At 36.3% G+C, this 19732-nt stretch overlaps 1 protein-coding gene across 13 annotated transcripts in view; it reads right to left on the bottom strand.

Annotated features, from left to right (window-relative positions):
• Window positions 1-19732, bottom strand: part of KDM6A (lysine demethylase 6A) — a gene marked incomplete at both ends in the record, with an annotated part of 208861 nt that overhangs the window by 125994 nt on the left and 63135 nt on the right. For 11 of the 13 annotated variants that reach the window (XM_079727658.1, XM_079727664.1, XM_079727666.1 and 8 more), the window contains 2 exons: window positions 965-1014; window positions 9829-9937. The exons of 1 other annotated variant lie outside the window; for it this stretch is intronic. In XM_079727658.1, the coding sequence (XP_079583784.1) occupies window positions 965-1014; window positions 9829-9937 (159 nt within the window). Of the gene's footprint in view, window positions 1-960; window positions 1015-9828; window positions 9938-19732 lie in introns of all 13 variants that reach the window. One more of the 13 variants, XM_079727668.1, reaches the window with a different exon arrangement.

Raw genomic sequence — 19732 nt, 5'->3', positions numbered from 1 at the left:
AGTACTCGCCAGGGGTTGGGCATGAGGTTTCATTACAGTGAGATAGACATGTCCTAAAATAAGACTTTGGTTATGGTTGCACAACTCTGGAAATTTACTAAAAGTCGCTGAATGGCATAAAGAAGTTGAATTTTATGGTATTTAATTACACTTCAATACGCTTTAAAAAGAAGAAAAGATAAGCCATAGACTAGAAAAGATATTTTCAATATATTTTTTAAATTACCAAAATATACTGTTAAAACTTCTACATATCAAAAAGAAACATAAATTAGGCAATAGAAAAAATAAAATCCACCTTAAAAATCTGAAATGGCAATTCAGATAAAGAAACCCCACTGGTCAGTAAACTTATACTTAAAGTAAACATGATGTGAAAGGTTAACCTGTCCAGGTAACCTGATGCACTGCTTAAACTAAGAAAATAGATGATTCATTGCTGTGCACAGTTCTTCATTTAGGTATTGGTCTTTTAAAAAATGGTTAGGTTCAGCTGTCCTCAGAGCTCCAATTATAGACAGACTATACCAATAAAGATTTTCATTTATGCCTTCCCTTTTCAGCCTGATACAGCCATTTTCAGACTTCTTTTATTCCTAGGTACCAACTTAAGAAAACTGAAGAATCATTTTGTTGCCATTTGATTTTAATGGCTTCAGCTTTCACACTTTGGATCATCTTTGGCCAACAAACTGTGTCAGAATAATCTAATTCTTTTAACGAAATACAAGTTGATCATACAAGACAGCACAAGTGAAGAACACTCATTTTTCCCTTTCCAATCCCTTTTGCCTAGAAGTAATATTTTCAATTAACAAAACAAACAAAAAAGCAAGAGCACAATTCGTTTTGAGTATAAACAGCAGTAATCTGCCAGAGAAGAGAAGGGGAGGGAAGAGGGGAAGGGAAGGGAAGGGGAAGAGGGAAAGAGGGGAAGGGAAGGGGAATGCAAATGTGCACTAACCTTCCAGTAGTCAGATTGTAAACTGTAGTACCTCTGGTATGCAGATAATGCTGAAAGAAGGAAAATAAGCATGAGTCACAATTATGTCCCATTTCAAAATCAATTAACAAGTTTTAAGAAACATTACAACAAAATTCCCATCATACCCACCTCCCAGCAGACAGTGATATTTAAAACCAAACAATTTAAACTCTGGGGCATCCCTACTCATAGTCAGACATGGTAACAAATGTCAAATATATAGGAGTTCAAGGAAGTAAAACCATGGTCACATTTCAGACCTGCACTTGAACAGAATCTGGGCAACCTCTTGAAACAACTTGACCTTCCTCAGAGACCAAATCTGATAAATGGATTAATACTCCAGAATGTGATGGGTCGTTTGTTCTAACAAGGGATTTCACTTCCAAAAATGACTAAGAGCTCAACCACTTCAAAGAGCAAAGGAACTACAGTTGACTCTTGAACAACACAGATGTAAGGGGCACTGACCTCCGCACAGTAGAAAAGCCAAGTATAACTTATTGACGGCTCTCTGGATCCACAGTTCTGTATCCTTGGATTCAACCGACCACAGATCATGTAGTGCTATAGTATTTACTATTGAAAAAATTCCATGTGTAAGTGGACCTGTGAAGTTCAAACCCCTGTTGTCCAAGGGTCAACCGTATTCCTTTTGTGCTGCTCCCTTTCATACAATCAAAAAACAAAACAAAACAAAACAAAACCCAGCCCACAATTACCTTACCCCAAACTCCAACTCAATTCCAAAATAGGGCATCCCATACCCCTAAATCCATCTCAAGGTATAACAGGCTCTGGAAAAAATTAAGGTACAGTCGTCCCTCAGTATCTGCAGTGGATTGGTCCCAGGACCTGCCGTAGATACCAAAATCCACTGTGATCAGATCCTATAGTCGGCCCTGCGTGCGCACGGATTCCACATCCATGGATGATAAAAAGAGTAGTACATATATGTACTGAAAAAATCCCACATATAAGAGGACCTGCAAGGCTCAAACCCGTGTTGTTGAACAGTCAACTGTAGCACTTGTCAATCCAAAAACTCAGTGAGGGGCAGGCGGTAACAAAGTAAAGTAAAGGTTATACATGCACATTAGAATTGGTAGAGTCTTTTTTAAAAAACTCATGAGCAATAAATAAGTCACGGGGGTGTAATGTGCAGCATGATGACTATAATTAATAATACTGTATTGCATATTTGAAAGCTGCTAAGAGTAAATCTTAAAACTTCTCATCACAAGAAAAAATACTGTAACTGTGTATGGTGACAGATGTTAACTAGACTTACTATGATCATTCCACAATATATGAAAACATCAAATCATTATGTTATACACCTGAAACTAATAGTTATATATCAATTATGCCTCAATTTTTAAAAAGAGTAACATATTTTCAAATAAGATTTTCAACACGTGTAACAGAACTTTATACTGAAAAAAATGGGGAGGGTGGAAATTAACATTTTCTAAAACTCCAGGTATAATGTTTTCATACTGTTTATCAGTAAGCAGCCAAAATGAATACCATATAGAATACCACATAGAGAACTTCCTGAATATGTTCAAATTAGAGGAGCATCACCCCAAAAAATCATCACGTATCTGAACAAGTAACTTATTTGAATAATGTTCATCATTTTTGCACAAAGATGATGCCAACCAACCTATCACTGGAAGGACATTTAGACTGTAATTTTTCGAGTTTTGAGGAAGAGGTGATTTCAAGCCATCTTCTGCTTTCTAATTCTTCATACATGAGTGTAGCTAGCTCATAAAGATCACTGATTAATGGTTTTCTAAAAAGAAAAGCAAACCAACTTACCAAGCTAGACAGAATAGTCAAATAAGGTTTGACGGATTTATAGAGAACAGTCATGGAAAAGGTGTTTTCTCTCTACTGCCTGATGTCAACAAGGAAGCATATATCACCAACTGCCACCACAAGGGGAACTCTTCTTAAGATGAAGCCCACAGAAGATAGCAGCAGAAACCGATGGAAAGTACTGGATACTTCTAGACTTTGAACTATATCTAGTGCACAACTCACCTATGAACTTTCAATTATATGAGGGAATAAATCTCCTTATTGTTCAAGCTAGAATCAAGTCTTTGATACTTGTGCCTCCTAACCAAGAGATGCCAGGGTCCCTGACAATTTTGTGCAAGCATCACATCAAGCCTGGACTGCCCTTTTAACAGGAATTTCAACAAACTTGAAGGGTATGTTTCCAATAACCTGAAAAACAATATATATTACATGACTTCACAAAATTCCCATTTTAGAATTTGAAGAGCCCTTAAAGAGACAGTATGATGTCACTGAAACCGAGGTACAAGAAGCCTATGTGATTATCAATTGGGAGAAACATGGCATCCATACTACAATATGATGAACTGAGAAATAAATACAAGCCCTCAAATTCAAAGTCACAAAAGTAAATGCCCCAAATTTCAAGCACAGATTTGTAAATGAGACACTTCAATGAGCAGCTGTTATCTTTCCATTCATTTACACATTTCTCAACAATTATACTTTACTCCATTAGGCCTAGGATCCTATATTTTAAGAAAGACCTTAACATATTTAACATGTTTCCTAATCCAAATAAATCATTAAAACTCTACAAGTACCCATCACCAGAGTCTCTCTAATGAAATCCTTTTAACCAAAGCACAGTCCTTATTTCCAATCTTTAAGTCAGTTAACCTATTGTGAAAAAAAATTCCTACTCCACTGTAACTAGATTTTCCTTAAGTCCTTAATAGAGAATGAGGGAAATCATTTATTTAGACATACTTATAATGCTTAAAACCGGTTTCAGGATTGTACCATACGTCTAATGGGCTTTTCCTTCCCTAAATCACCTAATCTTCACTTGGAGATCCCTGAGTTATTTACTGGCTCAAGAAGTCCTTGTTCGGGCTTCCCTGGTGGCGCAGTGGTTGAGAGTCCGCCTGCCGATGCAGGGGACACGGGTTCGTGCCCCAGTCCGGGAAGATCTCACATGTCGCGCAGCGGCTGGGCCCATGAGCCATGGCCGCTGAGCCTGCGCATCCGGAGCCTGTGCCCCGCAACGGGAGAGGCCACAACAGTGAGAGGCCCGCGTACCGCAAAAAAAAAAAAGAAGAAGTCCTTGTTCATCCCACTAGGAAATCTTTTTAACAGTACTTCAGGCAAGACTGTCGTTTTCTTTTGCCACTTAACCAAGAATGGTGTGCTCAAACATATTAATTTCAACTCTCTATCAACAAATTTCCAAAGGTCAGATCTTTTTAATCGTTGGAATCAACTTTATTTACGGACAGACTTTTTTCATAATTTTGAGTTTTATTTTGTTTTTAAATAAGCCCATTTAGTCTGTGTAGACTTAAAAAAAGAGAGAAAAATATAATGAATTTAAAGGATTATAGAAAACTGGCGGAGTACTAACAAAGTAACCAGGTCTAAAAAAATTAAATGCAAAAGAAAACAAAAAAGCAAAAATACAAATGCAAATAAGAAGGAAGTTAAATTTAACTTTCTGCCAGAAAAAGGGAGTCTCCTTCAGAGTAAGATGCAACAGAAATGCAAGGAAGAAAAATATTTAAAATTCAATCTACACTCACATTAGACTATGCACTAACTGCAGGCAGAACCCAGCATTTCTCTTTTCATCTCTAAGCCCAATGTATAACACTATAGGCAGCAGGTTAGCTGCTCACAGGTGAGTCTATGGGTATGGAAGGAAAGGAAAGAAAAGAAGTACAAGTAAATCTGTCAGTTGCACTGACTGTCATCTTTAGGCCAGAACAAGTTGTGACTGCCTAAGATTATTATTATTAGGTCAACAGATCTTTGATTATTTTTATCTGAGGCTGAACTAAAAAGCTGTATTTATACCCTGGGATAAATGAGATCTCAGAGAGCTTATGCTAACTGTTTCACTGTATATAAATGACTGATGTACCTAACTCCCTAGCACCTTTCTGCCTTCTCAAATCTATGACTGCCTAAAACACATCTTCCCTTATATGTAGCATTCACACACATTAACATTTGAAAAACCCTCTGGATAGTATCCAACACGACAGACCTTTGCTCCTAAGATTACAGAGACAAGCAGACAGGAAGTTGGAAAAGCAAAGAAACAAATCTGGAATCCTTTTACTCCTCTATCAGCATCTTCACTGAGGTTTTCAAGTCAAATTAATACATCTACTGAGATCTCAGATTTACTACTTCTTTGTCGTTATTAAAATAATATACTCCTCGAGGTCTTTATTTTTATTTTTTTATTTTTTTGGCCACGCGGCATGCGAGATCTTAGTTCCCCAACTAGGGATCGAACCTGTGCCCCCTGCAGTGGAAAGGCAGAGTCTCAAGCACTGGAGCCAGGGAAGTCCCTCCTTGAGGTTTTTAATATCGCACATTTGGTTTACTACAAGAACCATCAAGTAGCTGTCTTATTTGTATTCCTTCAATGTGTTCTACCACCAGCTCTCTAGTTCTTGAAGCTACGACTTTTGCTCGTTGCCTGGATATGGACTTCTGACAACCTGGGTTATGGTCACTATTTTTTTCCCTTGGGTTATTTTTCTCAATTGCATTTTCTAATTCTAGGCCACAAGTAGACTGAACAAAATCAATTATTCCCAAATTGTGATGAGAGGGAGTGGAGGCACAAGTGATTTTTTAATATCAGTAAATAGGTTTAAATAAAGTTATATAGAGAAAGAGGGTACAATGACTACAAATGCAATGAAAACACATGAATGATCACCTTAACTGTATCAGCTTTCAGAAAGATACATCATATTCATTCTATGTATATTACATGCCAGTTTATATCAGTATTCTGGATTTTCATTTCATTTTACTATTTCAACACAAAGTAAATTTGTATCATATATACTATGCAAACTATCCCAATGACTATCTGAAAGAACTTTTAAACAAAGAGCAGATTCTTACAAGAATCACAACCTTTAGTTCCAACAACCATGACAATAAAGAGATGAACCATGCAAGGATCCAAAAAAAGGCAATTTTTGGAGAAGCCAAACTCAAGATCTATTATTGGAAAACATGCACTTTACGTCCTTATACTATATATATCCTAGGATGGAGTGTTGTCATTCCACCCAAGAAACATAGAAAGAGAGAAAGACAAAAAAAGCTCACCAACTCTGACTTGAGACTTCTCCACATAAGCAACTCTTAGCATGTAACTTGCCCTAGCCATTTATAATTACTGAGGAACTAAAACAACCAAAACCTACTTTGCCCAAAAGTGATAGACAATGCAACAAATGACCAATTACTTGAAGGAAGGAGGAAAGGGAGAAAAATCTATTGCCAGGTGGAATTTCAGGGAAAACTTTCAGCTTACCACAAACGATGAAGAAACTATTTGTAAAAGTGTCAAGGTTTTCATACTAATATCAGGAATGATTAATTATTGTATCTCCTTCAACTAATTTTTTTACTTCTGGAATTTTTACTATCTGCACCCCAAGTCTCTTACCTCAGAGCTTCTATCTTTTTATAACTTTGCTGTGTACTGAGGTACTTTACTACCGGATTTTCTAAGCAATCAACTTAACTTAATGACGATTCTCTCCTATAATCTGCCATACATATTCACAAATATTTACATATAATTTCTATTAATTAAACTGCTCCTGAGACCCATCACATATATTCACAAGAATATATACACTTGTCCTTCAGCCCAGGGTTCTCTGTCTCTCAGGTTGTTCTTCAACTCAAAGAAGAGAAATCACAGTACCATCTCCATGGCTTAAGGCAGTCTGTCTGACAGCCCCATCAGCTGTTTGGTTCAGCTGAGGTTGACAGGTTAGCTGTGGGGGTAGGAGTGGAAAGGAGGTATGATAGACACTATAAAGAACCACTCAAATCCCACTTCAAGGAAGGACTGTTGGCAGTCTTGCGTACAAGAGAGCCTCTAGCAGTGAGTTGTCTTAAGCTGAGGAGAGCAACCTTGCCTGAGGTCACACTCCTTCCCATGTCCAGTATGGAATGGATGGAGTATAATGGCCTGGTCATCTTGGCCCAACCAGTGATAGCCATTCTAGCTCCGGGGCTCCCCATGGAGTTGGCCAAGGCTGTCACGGCTTAACTTCTCCCTCTGTCCAATCCTGGTTCCATTTCCCACCTTCCACAGTGCTGATCCTAAAGGTACTCCATACTAAACATCTTGTATGCTAAACTCACTGCAGAGGAATCCAACCAACAACAGGCTAAGTGCAATGAGCCTCCAGCCTCCATTTTCCCGCAATCCTCTAACCAATTACTTTTTCAGGATAAATTCCTAGAAGCCTAATAACCAAATCAAGTGATGGAAAATTTTTAAAATTCTTCATACATATCACCAACCAGAAAGACTAAAGAAATGTTTTATAAGGTCTTTTTATCTTCTCCTTCAAGTTCCTCTGAAATGACAGAAAAGGTAATTTTTAATTAATAAATCCATAACAGTAATGACAACCAAAGTATACTACCTACAGATCAGAAATTTTTAGAAATTCATATAAGACAGGGAGTAGATGAGATCAGAGTAAGAAATAAGGGCAGAAAAACCACAGTCCAAAATGTACACAAAATATTTTCTACCATTTTCTACTCCAAAAGTAGAAGCAGTTTTTCATAAGGAACCCCAAACTCTGAAAATTTCATGCACAAGAGGACTCAGGACAGTATTTAAAGAACTGTCCTCAGAATAAACAGGGCCAGTAAATCCCCCACATACATACATCTGAGCAGTCTACTCATATGTTCACTGAACAGTTTATGTTTATTTCCCAGTAAGTTATGGTTTGTAATCTGTTCTCTAAAAGTAAACATCTTATTTGGCTGGGGCTAGAGGTTCTCATCTTTTACTGGTTCCAAAGAAAAAAGGAGAAAGTAGCCTGAGGTAACAAATGTCTCCATAAATTGGTGATGATGTGTGGAAGGGGCTACTAGAGACTGGCTCTAGTCTGGGACTTCTGGGATGACCGTGAAGAGAATGGATAGAAAGAGTTCAATAATTAGTATTTTTAAAGGATTTTTTTTAAGTGGAAATGTGGTCAATAAAGCCTCAAGGATGAATTCAAACAACAACTCTCGTCTAGGAAATAAGAAGCCATCAGCTTGAAATACTAAAATATACTGAAATACAAATGTATACCTCTGCATTCATTCTCTCCTTCCTCTTCTTCCTATTACAAATTATCAATGGCCAGTTCATCTACACAACAGCAAACGGGTCCCAGAGCACACCTTTTCAAGGACTTAAATCCTTGGGTTATCCCTCTCTTCTCCCATCTTTCTAGATTACTCCTACCAGCTAATTTGCCAACATTGTCTAGTTGCCACATGCCCCCTACCACACCTTCCAAAAAAGAAAAGAATACCTCCAAAACAAATATCCCTGGATTCTTCATGACCTTCACAGCCAAACATTTTATAAATGGAAAATGTAGCTAAATTCCTACACTAATAAAGTTTTAAAAGCTTATATATATATTTTTTTCATTTATTTTAAATGACCACTAAGCAATAAGGACATACAGCCACATATGCAAACCTAATTTTCAAGTCTGGGTCTCTGTTTATATGCTCTTAAACTAGTGCGCTCTCCAAATAAAAGGTGCAACATTGAAAAATCAGATTGTGCAGAACTCTGTATTATTTCTTTTGTATAATGCTTTCCTTTAAATAAGTTACTGTTTTAATTAAAGTATCTAATAGATGGTTAAATACCATCTATGGTTATCAATACCTATTACCCTGAAGTCACTTTGCTAAGTACTAACCAGTTTCACACAGGAATCCCAAAACCCCTGAGCAGCTACCACATCCTCCCCTCGTTTTACAGATTACAGATAGAAGCTCAGGGATGCTTATATAATCTGTTAAAAGTAATGCAGCTGAACCACAGAGATGAGCTGGGGAATAAGCCTAATTTCAAACCCCACAGCATACCTGTCTCAAAGTAAAATTGTATTTTCATTAGGAAAGTATTCACTTGACCTAACATAATTAAACACGAACAATCCTTCACTCTAACCCTGAACAACCTTTCAGTTGTTCAGCCCACCTAAATACATTTGTGGAAAACAGCATAAGTCTATCCACTCCACATTAAAATGTTTACTACCATCAAAAGGTTAAAAATGTTATTGAATATAAGAATATAGTTTTTCTTTGCCTTTGGTATTGAGGGGTGTGGTGTTTGGGGGGTGCTTTTAACTTCCTAAGTGAGTAATGGCCTGGGTCAGCAGCTTGGTACCATAAAAAGGACACATCTTGGGGGGCTACCTTCAATAATTTAACTCACTTATTTCTGACAGGAAAAACTTTTCAGATGAATAAAAAAATGCTTTATCCAACGCTCAAGCTCATGTGTGATCATCTCTCTATGTTACTTACCTTTACAATAACATGGCTACAGATCAGGTTTTCATTCAAATATTTTCTAGCTAAAATGGAAGTTAAAGGATAAAGAAGAGAAATGCTGAGTTTGTGTTACTTTTCCAAAGTGTCCATCAATGGCTCACTTTCTACTATAGTTGAGCCTTTAAAAAAGCAGGAATTTTTCACAAGGCAGAACAAAACAGTGGTACACATGTAGGTGGTTATCAGTTTAGCTGAATGGTCAACTTACTGCTGATTTACATGGAGTCATGTGAACTTTTCCCATTTCCATCTACTCCACTTTTCTCATTGTTTTTAGGATGTTCACAAGCTTATAATTTCTTAGAAGTAAAAATGGTAATACCTCCGATAGAGTACAATTACAGTTATTTTGAATACATATATAAATCAAACAGTAATTAACAAGGGGAAAAAATTACCTTTTGGATAATCTTCCAATAAGAGGTTGAAGTGACCTAATTGACAAAAGAAATCAGACTCCACTTTTCCTTCAGCTTTTAAGATTAGAGATTCGTAGCAGCGAACAGCCTAGAAATAAAAAATACAAACATTTAAGAAAAAGACAAAACCCTAAAATACATTTCCTTCCTGAGATAATGCATATAATCCTCCATTCAATCACCCAAGAAATCAATATATTTTACTTCCTCAGATACAGCCAATGCAGCATTCTTCTAAAATACCTATTTATTAAAAGAACCACTAATTATGGCGTAAGTGCTTTTCCTACTTATAAAGGAAATACTTGCCAAATAAGATAATGTAGGAACACTTTGATAACTTTATTCATTAGCTGTAAATCTAAATTTTTACTGTGGTCCATGTTGACATAAACAAATATATCAATCTTTTCCACAAATGGGAAGAACTTTATTGAATCACATGAGAATTCACAGAATCTCCAGAGTAATAATAACTACGATTTATACTGAAGAGCTACTTTTTACCATCACCTCTACCCACTTAAACTACCATAAACTTTCAATTGTCTTTCAATTATCTTCTTATGATACACGTCATACCCACCAACTCTAACTCTATTCCTAATTTTACCCCCATTCCAATACATGCATATGCACTCACTCTCAGTTTGTTCCCTGAAGAAAAAAAGTAACAGTATTTTAAGGATATCATTCTTTTCTTGTAATCCAGAAGAGTGCAGGGGGGAAAAAATGAATGATGGAAAGAACAGGATTCTGGAGTCTGACAAATTCCAGTCATCATTAGCTACAGGAGATCCTGGGGAACTTATCGTCTCTGATTCTCAGTTTTAATAACACTCAAAGGGCTGATTAAAGGATTAAAACTAGAAAACTTCTCTAAGGGTTTATCACAGTGCTTAGCACTCCATAGGTACAATAATTGTTTCTCTACCTTCTACTTAGGTTAAGATAAAAAGCTCCAACTCTTCCAGGATTGTTTCAAGCACCCCAATAATTTTGTCAAAATTTCCCTAACAATCTACACTACAATGTTGTTAGGCTTTATTGTGTCCTGGAGTCACTGAAGAAAAAAATGTGTATGATTTCTCAAATGTCTGAGTACACTCTCAGGTTTGGTGTCCATAAAAAATAGTTTCCATTATCAAAAAATCCTTTCACCACCGCTTCAAGAGCTTTTGATGGGATAAGAAAGTGTGATGTGGGGCATGGTACCCACTTAAAATGCCTTAATTTTTCCTCTCCTGTAAAATACAGAGCCTTTGATGAAGAGTTTCAAAATTTAAAATTTACCTATCCAAAGCACATACATAAATACTTATCAAGTTTGGAGAAGCCATCCTAAACAAGGCGAATTTTGGGATGATTTTACCATCCTTAAAGTCTAACATTTATTAAAAGGGACTGTCTTCAGTTCTTATTCCACTCTTAACTATCTAAATGTGCATATATACCAAATCACAATCACTGAAAACTTATCATTCTGCTTCCTTATAATTAAAAGAGCCTGAATGTTACACTGACATCTCAGAAATTACTATAATTTGGAGGCATGAAATTTCAAGATCCTCTTTATTTAAGTCATATATAATCCTATCTGGCAGATGGTTAGAGTACAAAAATATAATTTATTTCAGTGATTTTTAATATCACTGAAATTCATAAAATTATTGGGCTACAGTATGACAATTATTAATTTTTACACTAAATAAAATGACTTTTTAAAGCTAATAATGGCATTGTAAAAAAGCTAGTTATTGTCTTTGTTTTTTAAACTCTTAGTTAGATATTTAGAAACTTTTGCTACTGCTCTCTGATAATTTCTCATGGCTGGTTAGCATTAAATTTACAAGCAAATATAGTTTCATGGTGAAAAAGATTTCAAGATACAAACACGAATAAATTTTCTTTAATAATCTAAGCAAAAAGATGGCAACATCCTATACTTCCTCTTATCACCAAACATTGATGCCACTACCATGATCATCTATTACCTATCTTCCACATTCCATTAAAAAAAGGAACACATCTAAAGTGAGTACTATACACAACTCTGATCATCACGAAACACAACACCAGGCAAAAATCAGAACGGACACTCAGACTCAATCAACAGATTCATAGTAATTTCCAACAAAGCCAGCATGTACCTAAACCTGCCAACTAATGTTAGTGGTCAAAAATGACGATGACAGAGCCAAATACCAAACAAAATGAAGATGAGCAAAAAGGCAGAATAAACGTTCCAAGCACCTTGTGTCACCATTTCATGGTGGAACTTCATGAATTTATTTGAAGTGTTTGAGGTAAGCCCTGATATTAGATACAGGCAAATACTAACAATTTTTTAAAAGCATTTAAAGGAAAATAAATAAATGGGGCAATTTTCCAATACTACTAACTCATAAAATAACCTAGAATGAAACAGTGTTTTTATAGTAATGAGTTTCATTAAAAGGCTAGTTTTAAACATAGATGATATGTAGTCAGTTTAGATTTAGAACAAAGTTCAGGCAAACTTCTATAAAGCAAAAATATTTCTTGTTAAAAGGGTTACTTTTTTTTTTAACATCTTTATTGGAGTATAATTGCTTTACATGGTGTGTTAGTTTCTGCTGTATAACAAAGTGAATCAGCTATACATAAACATATATCCCTTTACCTCCTCCCTCTTGCGTCTCCCTCCCACCCTCCGTATCCCACTCCTCTAGGTGGACACAAAGCACCGAGCTGATCTCCCTGTGCTATGTGGCTGCTTCCCACTAGCTATCTATTTTACATTTGGTAGTATATATATGTCCATGCCACTCTCTCACTTCGCCCCAGCTTACCCTTCCCCATCCCCATGTCCTCAAGTCCATTCTCTATGTCTGCGTCTTTATTCCTGTCCTGCCCATAGGTTCTTCAGAACCTCTTATTTTTTTAAGATTCCATATATATGTGTTAGCATACGGTATTTGTTTTTCTCTTTCTGACTTACTTCACTCTGTATGACCGTCTCTAGGTCCATCCACCTCACTCCAAATAACTCAATTTCGTTTCTTTTTATGGCTGAGTAATATTCCATTGTATATATGTGCCACATCTTCTTTATCCATTCATCTGTTGATGGACACGTAGGTTGCTTCCACGTTCTGGCTATTGTAAATAGAGCTGCAATAAACACTGTGGTACATGACTTTTTTTTTAGTTTTTTATTTATTTTTGGCTGTGTTGGGTCTTCGTTGCTGCGCGCAGGCTTTCTCTAGTTGCGGCAAGCAGGGGCTACTCTTCGACATGGTGCACAGACTTCTCATTGGGGTGGCTTCTCTTGTTGTGGAGCACGGGCTCTAGGCGTACGGGCTTCAGTAGTTGTAGTGGTGGCGCACGGGCTTAGCTGCTCCATGGTATGTGGGATCTTCCGGGACCAGGGATCAAACCAGTGTCCCCTGGATTGGCAGGCAGATTCTTATCCACTGTGCCACCAGGGAAGCCCTACATGACTCTTTTTGAATTATGGTTTTCTCAGGGTATATGCCCCGTAGTGGGACTGCTGGGTCATATGGCAGTTTCATTTTTAGTTTTTTAAGGAACCTCCATACTGTTCTCCATAGTGGCTGTATCAATTTAACATTCTAAATGGTTTACTTTTATATTCTTGCTTTTTCTTTTTTCATTTTAAATGTGCACAAATAAAATCATCGCCATATAGGATAAGTATGGTTTTGTACACATATGCAGAGAATATAAAACAAATGATAAAAATAGAAAGTCTATAGTCCAGCCATATGGAAACTTTTTTTATTTTGTTCATTTTACAATTTTTCATAATTAAACTTAAAAATTATTATGCTTTCCTCCAGGATTCATACTACCTTTAGTGTAAGGATAGTCAGAAATGTGAACGAAAATCATTTGTACTAGATCATCATCATTCAACAGAGCACGTTCTGCAATGACAAAAATGTTCTATAATCTGTGCTGCCCAATATACTAGATATATGTGGCTATTGAGCACTTGAAACATGGCTAGTGCAACACAACTGAATTTTTAAATTATTTCATTAAATTTGTGTTTAAATTTATATAGACATATGGCAAATGAACGGTGTAGACTAGGTAATTTTTAAAGCTTAAAAACAACGAATATTCAACCCACACACTAAATATTAAGAAAGCAAAATTTCTTATTTTTATAAATGAAAAACCTATAAAAATAATGGTATATCTTGCACTGGGGATGAGCAAGACCTTCCACAAAAATCACTTTAAAATCCTATAGTTGTTTATAGTTAGTGGCTTACACATCTATAATCGTTACAACCTACTTGAAAAAAAAAAAAAAAACATTTAGAAGGGAAATAAACAGTTAATCATTAAATACTAGAATCAAAGGAGAGTAAAGATTCTCCCAGCTACGTAGAGAGACTGGATGTCTTCCTCCCATTACAGTGCCATTTTCCACAATGTTCAATATAATTTGTGCTCGGCAGCTGCTTTGTTTTTATTATTTGAAAAAATAGTTATCTCAGAATAGTAATATTATCATTACCCGCTATTTCTAAACCTTGACAGATTACCGCTCATAAACACAGACGTGTAAATAATTTAGTTTTTTTTTATGTTAAGCATTAAAGTCTTTTATGATAAACTTGGTCAATCCCTAGCTAAAATATGAGTTGTTACTATTTTAGAATTGTTAAGTATAGGCAACATCTAAACAAATGTGGGGTTTTTTCCAATTTGAAAGATTAGCTGAAGTAGTTGGGTGACATACAAATGGTAGAGAAAACTAATGTAGATTTAAATACCCCAAATGGTTTCCTTTTTTTCTCTTTCTTTCTTTCTTTGTAATGCCTGCTATGAATGCCCAGAGACAGAATCTCAACACAGTCCTAGTTTGGTGGCTCCCATTCTGAAGCCCTTCCTCTTCTATCAGGTTCCCAGATGCTTACTGCCTCCCTCACCTGTAAGCTCCGTCAGGGGAAGGGCTATATCCCAACCCATGATCATATGATAGGGGCTTAATATACATTTCTTGAATTAATGAAGCAATGTCATGTTATTATTTTAGGTTCTCGAATAACCCTCTCTTCTTTGTCCTAAACTTCCATTTCTTAGGAGCTGCAAGTCAGGATGCTATGGATTAATCTTATTAGTTATTTAAACTCATTTCCATTAGGATATAAATCACTGATATTTTAAATGAACCAAACTTTTAGGTTGAATATAATAAAAGCAAACATGCAGTCCTGCCCATAATTCCTAAGTCCTGCCCATAATTCCTAAAAACAGCCACAGACATAAAAGATGGTTTAGCAGCTGACTAGGGATTGAAGCAGACTGCAGGTCAACATGTCATCCATGAAATAGGGCTACTAAAAATGTATTCATGGTCCAAATTAATGAAGTGTATTACACAAATCAACACCAATAATCAGCTCACCAAGGTCTGCTCTGACCAGATCTCCAAAATTATCTTTAGTTCTGAGTGCCACATTTTAACAGGTGGTAACATAAAAAAGGTTACAAGTTTGGTGAAAGATGGAAAAACTATCATGTGAAAATGATTTTAACTGAGTTTAGTTGAGGAGAATCATCAGGGATGCTTTAGCTTTACTCAAAGAGTTAAGAAGCTGTCACTTAGGAGAGAAGATTAATTGCACTTTGGGTAGTTCCAGACATCAGACCAGTGAATGGGTATAATTTACAAACAAGTTTAATTCAGTTCAATCAGAAAGGAGAAAAACTTAAATATGCCAAAAATTAAATGGGCCATCTTTCTTTGGCTCATATCAAAGAATTAAAGCATAAACTACTAAGGTATCTTAGTGGGGGGTAAAAAGGAGAGTTCTTACTTTGGATACAATTCTGAGCTGCATTTTTTAAAGATTCCTTGAGCTTCTCGGATATAAGCACACAATGTGTAATATTATATATAATACATAACCACACACAAACACACACGTGTATATGTGGATGGATCTCTCCTGACTTGATTCCATGATTACATTTTATTCACTTTGAATTTCCACAATTTCTAAATAAACATACTATCTTGACCTCCTCCCTCAAAACCATAAAAATGTGTGCATCACTAAAGCTGATATCCTTCCCAGAAATATGCCTCCTAAATCAGAAATCTTCCCCTCTCCAGGCACTCGCAATGCCTTTGCCTGTTTTTAAAATACCTTAGGAATCTGAAAGGGTTGAAAGTACCCGAGTCTAAACCATTTTTTGAAATTTCAACACGCCATTTTTTTAATGAAGGGTTACACGCTTAAAATGATATTATTGATTCTTAATGACATCCATTCCTGAACTTTTATATCAGACTTCCCTTTCTTCTCTTTTTAATTTCATTTACTATTTTTGAAAAGTTAAAATTTACACATCACCAGTTCTAAAGGGTATGTAGTGAAGTCTCTCTCCCAATCCTAACCCCAGCCACCCAGTCCCCTTTCCCAGATGCAACAAATGTAAAAAATTCTTACTATATTCAAGATTATTTTGTGCAGATGCAAGCACGTATATTTTTCCCACCTTAGTACTAATATTTACATATTTATATCAACACTGTTCTGTAACTTGCTTCAGATTATACGAGTCCCTGATATCCTTTCTCCTCTTCTTCTCTGTTCATAGAATCCCTAAATTTAATTAGACATATGCTGACACAGAATAAATACTGGGATCCCCAGCCATCCTTGTGGGTGTGGCCTGGTGATTAAGTTCTGGCCAATGGGATATAAGGAAAGGACATGCTCTGCTTCAACCCCTCCTCCCCCTAGCTGAAAATCAGCCAGATGGTAGAAGTCACAAGCTGGGGATGGAGAGTAGGAAAACAGAGCCCAAGTTCCTAGTTCCTAGTAGAGTTCCAGAGCAGCCCAGAACTGATTGCCTCTGAGAATTCTTATTAAGAAATACATGAGTATGCAGCCCTCTTTCCTCATTTAAATCAAACAAACAAACAAAAAAGCAGCCTAATGAAATAATCATTAATGCATACCAACAGGATAAAGGGAAATTTTAAAAAATCTAATTAACTGTCACCCACACGTAACATTTTAGAGAAGATACAAGAACTTATACATCTGTTACTCTACCCTATCTCCCTCACTCCACTTTTCAACTAATATACATCTTTTGCATCACAACAAAGTCAGTTAACAAAATTTAAGCATATCAGCATGGATCCTGGATTTCTCAGACTCTCTGGGCTCTGCATTCAGTGGATATGCTGGACGCTAACGAGTAAATCAGCATCATTCAAGAAACTAGCACCTTAAGTACCATTCTTTTCAAATAAACTATTGAAAATGCTTTGCTATTGCAAAAGGTTCTCACAGAACTACACTATTGAAATCAAACTAGATAATTTCGTAATTCAAGTGCTGACAGCTAATATCTGAGCTCTTGATGCGTACCAGGCACTATTCTAAGCACTTCACATATACTTATTCATTTAATCCTCACAATTACTCTATGAGATAGGGAGACCCTACTTCACAGATAAGAAAACTGAGGCACAGACAACGTAAATCCTGTGTTCAAGGTCACAGAGCTACTAACTAGCAGGGGTGGCTTCAAACAGTATGGCTGTAGAGCCTCTGAGCAGTAAGGTGTGCAACTCAGGCCATGCCTAGGGACTTAAAGTCATTTGCAAGAATGAGGACCTCCATAAGCAGCTCTTCCTCTTACGCTCCAACACACAGCTCCTTCCACAACTCTACCTCTACACCAAACACAAAAGCAACACATAAGGCCGCCAGTTCCTGTTCCCACCATCCCACAAGGAAGATTTCGCCTAAGTTCTTTACCATGTTTTCTCACCTTGTTTTATTTTAAATCATATAAAAAGCAATCATCATTATCCCCTCCCCCCCCAAAAAGACACACACATTAAAAAAAAATCAACAGCAAAACAAAACAAAAAATCAAATTCCCATATTCAAAAGCCACCTGTGGCAGAAAAACACTACTGCCCATATATATAAATGATAATATACCAGTTCAAACAAAATGTGGTGTATTACCTGGAAAATGTTAAATGGTTTCACCCTATTTCTTTGTATCTTCTGAATCTCCTTAGTTCACCTAGTGTTATTATTTTCTCTCTTTAGTATAACTGGCACAGAATGCCAAATAGAGCTGCAACAAAGCAAACTAGGCTGTACTGTCTCAACCATCAGCAAGTTGCTAGTTTACTACTAACTCTAAAACCTTTATTGTTGACGCATGCAGCCAAATGAACTAGTGAATCCTACATTACTACACATGCACGTATACATGCCCAGGACCAACATGAAATTTTTATTTTATTGTATTGATTGATTTTTGGCCATGGAGCGCGGCTTGCAGGATATCTTAGTTCCCCAACCAAGGATCGAACCCATGCCCCCTGCAGTGGAAGCTCAGAGTCCTAACCACTGGTCCTCCAGGGAATTCCCCCAACATGAAATTTTTAAAAAGCTGTTGTGTCAAAACAGCCAAGTTATTTTCCAAATATTTTTTCTGTGTCATGCTAAATATAACAATGCGCAGTTACACTAAAGTACATTATTTATAAACATGTGAATTAAGTCTTGGATAATCTTTAAAAGAATGTACATTTCAAATTTGGAGGCAAGGAGAGTATGAGATAAAATTTCAGCAGCATGATCTCTGTGAATAAAGCCCAGAATAATCCTGTGATTTCCCATATAAAGCAGTAGGCTTTACTTCCCATTTTTTTTACTTCATTTGCTTGCTACTCCAGTCTTTTGTCTAGAGGTAGACAGACAATCTTACAAGCAATCATTCTCCCAATCACTTCAGCTGTACACATTTAATTCAGAGTTCCCAAAATACACAGGAAGAAAGCTATCTATCAATACAACAAGATTATGTAGACCAAATCTTGATCAAGTTTGTAAAATATTATTATGCCTGCTATAACATGGATGCTTGCTTTAGTATCTTTATCAGCAAATTATGCATTCATTTGCCTTATACACATTTCTAAAATGATAAACGCACAAAAAAGGAAGGAGTAAGCACTTCACTGTGGGGGGGTGGGAGCGGGACATCACATTTATGACCATGAGCTCCACTGAAAATAATCTACTTTGAATTCTACAACTTCTAATGCGTAGTAGGCAATTAGAATTTATTTATTAAATGAACGATCCTAAAACTAGGAAAACTGCAACACAGTAAAGGCCCCTTCCCAAAGGTAGTGCTTTAAAAAAAAAAAAAAAAAAGTTTTAATCGATCTGAATATACTCTTCCAGACTTTCCTCTATGCAGAGTCGGCCCTCCACACCCATGGATACAGAACTTGCTGACATAAGGGCCAACTGTACTATGCCATTTTATATAAAGGAATTGACCATCTGTGGATTTTGGTGTCCGTAGGGGTCCTGGGACCAATCCCCCTTGGATATTGAGGGACGACTATATAAACAAATAGTACAAATCTTTGTATGCAGTTTATAAACTATTTCCTTCATTCTATATATCATTAACTGCTTACCATATCAAAGTATACAGATCTACATCAAAATTAACATCTGCAAATCATTTTAATAATGGTTAAACCATAATTAGTTTCTACTGAAGAGTATCTGGTTGTTAACCAAGTTTTTACTATTACTATTACCCAATGAACATAATTTGGCCAATTTATATTTCTTCAAGTTAACTTCCTCACAGTTAAATGGGAGGCACAATTTAAGCTTTTGACAGTGCCACTAGCAAAAATGAACCAATATAATGTTCCACCAGCAGTGATCTTTTTCAGTTCTTTAATTACTTTTTTCCAAATATTTATTGGCTCAAGTTACTACTTTCATGAACTATCAACCTGTTCATTGACTGTACCTTAAGTGCCTTCAATAGTTTCTCCCAGTAATTAGTACAAATT

The sequence above is a fragment of the Hyperoodon ampullatus genome (assembly GCF_949752795.1).
Source record: "Hyperoodon ampullatus genome assembly, chromosome: X".
Lineage (NCBI taxonomy): Eukaryota > Metazoa > Chordata > Mammalia > Artiodactyla > Ziphiidae > Hyperoodon > Hyperoodon ampullatus.
The sequence above is the reverse complement of the archived record's forward strand: the minus strand, read 5'-3'. Positions and strand labels throughout refer to the sequence as shown.